Below are 4,695 nucleotides of genomic sequence, written 5' to 3' on the forward strand. Positions count from 1 at the left end.
CCGATCATCGATCCCTTCTGTTTTTATGCTCGCATGTGGTGCACTATACCAATATATGTTGGCGGTGGTTCGGTGGGGCAGTTGATGTTGTCGTCGTCGTCGTCGTCGTCAATCGTCGCATCGGCTCCAGGCTGAGGCTGTGGCTCAGTCTGAAGACCACTGGCACTGACGCCCTCTCTTTGCCCCTACCGCGCCTCTACCCCTCCTCAGCTTGGTTTTTGTTTTGGCTTAAGCTGCTGCTGCTGCAACTGCTGCTGCTGCTGCTGCTGCTGCCATAGTATCAAGAGCGTGTAGCAAAATTCGTGCCGTGACCGCCCCTTTCAATTCTGTATTATCAGATTAGCTCTTTTCATAAGCCATTTGTTGTTGTTATTGTTGTTGTTGCTGTAGCTGGCGTAATGCTATTGACCGCTAGCATTAAGTTACGAGCCAAAGCTAAGCCACTCAGCCAGCTAGTCCAGCCAAGCCAAGCCAGCAGCCATATGATGCTCTATGATGTTGTTGATAATAATAATAACAATAATAATAATAATAATAATGAAAATGAAAATATAAAAATAAAACTAAAAATAATAGTCATAACAATAGTAATAACAATAATAATGCTGCTGATCATCATCACGACAGGTGTAGCTAAGAGCCAATACGAAATATCATAAGAGCCCAGCTTAGTCCACGATTTGGCCATAATTATGCATAACAGCAGCAGCAGCAGCAGCTCAATCCCCGCTTAGTTTAATTGAGCTTGATTTGCAAGCATATTAACTAGCATTGCAGCTTGTAAGCTTGTAAAAGCATCAAGTGTTTTGTCAACTTAGTCCAATGGTCTTAAGCCGCTTGCGGTTAATATGAGGATAATGTGTGATTTAGATGTGTTTTTTGCTTTTATGAAAAATTGAGTCGGGTGAGCTGATAGTGGTAGTGTAGCTAGAGAGCCTAAAACTCAATAAGTATCTGATATTTCCACAATTATACGAGGTACACTGTATTATCATATAACAGATCATAGAGCTTTCTTAGAAATTGTAGATCAACCTGCTAAATTTCCCTTTTTCCTTGATATTGGATTGCTTCAAGAGTAATTTTTTTTTTATATTGGATTACCCTATAACATATTTTATATTATAAAATTATATATATGTATTAAATAAACATCTTACAATCTTTTTTTTTTTTTTTCTTTTTTTTTTTTTTCTTTTTTTTTGGGAATTTATTAAATTTATTAAATTCTTAGCTATGTTTTCACAAAGCTCACTTAAGATCTACTATTTTTAGTTCAGAAAACTTGTGCATATTATTAAATATGGGAAACAAACGTGTTTTTAGCTTTTTAGCTTTTATTTTTTTATTTTAATCATAAAATTTATTACTAACTTGTGTATGAATATTATAAATTCTATAAACAAATTATTAAACTATTTAAGATTACATCTATATAAAACTATTCACGATTATATCCAATTCTGTAAAGCTATTTCTATTATGTTTGCATTTAAATTATATCAGAGTATCATATATCAGATATCAGATATTTATTATATTATCATTTATAATATTTTTTAAATCGATGTCATATCATTTCGAATAGATATATCACATTATCATATATCTTATATATATATATCTTATATGTATATCAATAGCATATTATATCATTTCGTATATCAAGTCTGAAAATCCCTTAAATAAAACGCGTTCTACGCCATCGCAGGTAACCTTTGCTGTTTGGTGTCAATTAAAAAAAAAAAAAAAACTTATGACCCACACACACACACACATACTCACACACCCGCATTTATGCACGCCCTCTGAAGGACATTTAAATTTGTTTCTTACATTTATTAACGCCACAAACTTTCAGTCGGCTGTCGCATCCATTTGCTGTTATAGGCTGAGGCGTATTGCTCCTGTTGTTGTTGTAGATAATAATTGTGCTGTTGTTGTTGTTGTTGTTGTTGATAATGATGATGTTGGTGTTGGAATTGTTGCTGCTGGTGTTGCTGTTGCTGGTGTTGCTGATGTCGTTGGTAGTAATTGTTGTTGCTGTACCGTTGCTGCTGCTGCTGCTGTTGCTGTTGTTGTTGTTGTTGGTGTTGCTGAGACTGGGGCTGTGACTGAGCTTCAGTGTGTGTCTGATGGTAAGGCGCTGATAAGGTACCCTGATGCTGTGTTTGATGCTGTTGCTGATGCTGTTGCTGGTATCGTTGTGCTGCGGCCGTTGTCATAGCCAATGTGCCCATGCCCATGCCCATGCCCATGCCCATGCCCATGCCCATACCCATGCCCATGCTCATGCCCATGCCTACGCCCATGCCAGCTCCAATCGCATGCTGGCCGCTCTGCATCATGATTGGATGCTGGGGCTGTGCTGGCTCTGGCACGATGGGAAAGTAGGCAGCGTGCGGCTTGAAGAGCTGAGCGTAGAGCGCTGCCGCCGCAGCTGGATTGCCGGTTAGCTGCTGATAAGGATGCGCATAGGCATGACTCTTGCCATGAGCCGTTGCCTTGCTGCGGCCCAGCAGCGAGTTGTTGCTGCGACGCAAACGGCCCGTTGTCTCGCCAATGGTCAGATCCTCGGCATACGGATCCAGGGCCCAGTAATGGCCACGTCCCGGATCATCGAGGGCGCGCGGCACACGTACAAAGCACGGATTGAGGCTCAGATTGTGGCGTATGGAGTTCTGCCAGACACTCTTGTGATTCTGATAGTAGGGAAAATTATCGGCTATCCACTTGCAGATGCCGCTCAGTGTCAATCGCTTCTCCGGACTCCGCCTTATGGCCATCACAATCAACGCGCTATACGTAAAGGCGGGCTTCACATCCGATATGCTATTACTGTTGCTGCTGCTGCTGCTGCTGCTGCTGGAGCTTGCTGTGGGGGAATGGGTGTTGCCATCTTCAGAGGACGCATCCTCGGAGCTGTTGCAGGAATCGCTTGGACTGGAGCTAGTATAATATTTGTGTGGCTCTACTTTGGCTTGTGCCTCGACCTCGACATCGATCTGCTGACCCGACTCCTCCTCCAGCTGCGTGCTGGAGAGCAGCGAGCGTATGGAGAAGCTGGACTGGAACACAGGCGCCGTATCCATGGACATGTTTCAAATGAATCTTCCGATGAGATGTGTCCACTGTAAATGTTCTCAATTGACTGTGCGGCGGTCTCGTCTGGCATGGTCTATTTATTCCTGGGACATTCGTACCGGGAATCGAGAGGGAATGTGCGCAAGCTGCGGGATTACGACTTTATATCCTGCGCCATAGATTAAATTCGATTTGCCCGGCCGCCCTTGTAATCGTCGCTGGGCCACAACTGCAGATCAATGAAAGCCAAAGCCATCGGATTCATTCATTGATCCCAGCTGAAACACACACAGCTACTTAGTTGACAAATTCGAACGTTTTCGGGATTAGCCAACAGCTTTTTAAATTGGATTATTTCTACCTGCCCAACACTCCCATTCTCGGCGCCCGCACGGCTCAGCTTCTCGTGGCAGAAAAATCCTTTACTTTTCTGCCTGCCCTACCATTTGTCAAAGATCTATCAAATCAGGAAATATTTGTAAATGTTCGTGATCTATCACGCTCGATAGAGAGAGAGAGAGAGAGAGAGAGAGAGAGAGAGAGAGAGAGACAGAGACAGAGAGAGGGACACAGAGAGAGAGAGAGAGAGAGAGAGAGTATTGTATCGGACACTAGAAGAATCATTAGTATTTCTATTAAGCTAATATGGGTATTACACATACATATGTATATTCAAGTATTACGAATAAAATCCATTTAAGTACTATAATTATTGTTATTATCGTATCGTATCATATGACATAGTATACATAAGTAAGTAAGTAATTAGTAAGAATATTACAATTACATTCAATTATTATTATCATTATCATTATCTATATTAGTTTTATTAGACTGACCCATTAGATATATTTTAATATATTACAAAAACATAAATATTCTTTCTTTTAAGCACTATTGTTGTTGCTCTAATAGTCGTTATTATTATTATTACCATTATCATTATCATCATCATTATCATTATCATTATCATTATCATTATCATTATGGTGGGATGGGGTTACGAAAACAAGGCAACGCTACGTTGCTCGTCTAGAGACTTTCAATAGCAATCCTTGTCACTGGTAATTCAAGTTGACACACAGCCTCCACGATCGGCCCCACTGGATAGCGATTGGGCAGCCGACCAATCGTGAACTAATGTGTGCAGCGACTTTAGAAGAAATAGAAAGATGGAACTCACTAAAGTGAAATCTTTGACCGACCCCTGACTTCGAAAAAATACACGACTTCTGAAATGTTTGCCCCTGGGCTGACAGCTGTCGCATTCTAGGACCTCAGTAAGCAGGAGTGACATCCTGCGGAAATGGCTCCTAGGTCAATGCTGCATCTGCCCCCGTCCCGTTAAAACCCTGGCAGGCCTCCAAGTACGTTCGAAGATCGTCACCAACTGATTTTCCATTGGTGGTGCAGGTTTAAGTTGATATATATCCTTAATTTGTGCAAGATCCTGGCTCTGAACATTGGCTCCCATAAGGACCAAAGTCAACCCTCGCATGGCCTCCCTGCTATGCACAGATAACCATGAGGATCGTTTGAGTAACTGTACACCCGATCTAAGATAGCGGCTTGGAGTCGGGACCCCTTAAAATGGAATTTAGAAAGACCCCA

At 41.7% G+C, this 4,695-nt stretch overlaps 1 protein-coding gene across 1 annotated transcript; it reads right to left on the reverse strand.

Moving 5' to 3' along the window:
- Positions 1–1,350: 1,350 nt before the first annotated feature.
- On the reverse strand, positions 1,351–3,571 carry fd19B (forkhead domain 19B). Its single transcript, XM_018013987.2, has one exon. The coding sequence runs from the start codon at positions 3,096–3,098 to the stop codon at positions 1,842–1,844; it is 1,257 nt and encodes a 418-aa protein (XP_017869476.2). The 5' UTR covers positions 3,099–3,571; the 3' UTR covers positions 1,351–1,841.
- Between the last annotated feature and the right edge of the window lie 1,124 nt (positions 3,572–4,695).

The sequence above is a fragment of the Drosophila arizonae genome, chromosome X (assembly GCF_054131065.1).
Source record: "Drosophila arizonae isolate 15081-1271.41 chromosome X, UAZ_ARI_1.0, whole genome shotgun sequence".
NCBI classification, from domain to species: Eukaryota; Metazoa; Arthropoda; class Insecta; order Diptera; family Drosophilidae; genus Drosophila; species Drosophila arizonae.

Excerpts from the sequence above, each read along its gene's own strand:
- fd19B (XM_018013987.2), bottom strand. The coding sequence starts at position 3,098 with ATGTCCATGGATACGGCGCCTGTGTTCCAGTCCAGCTTCTCCATACGC.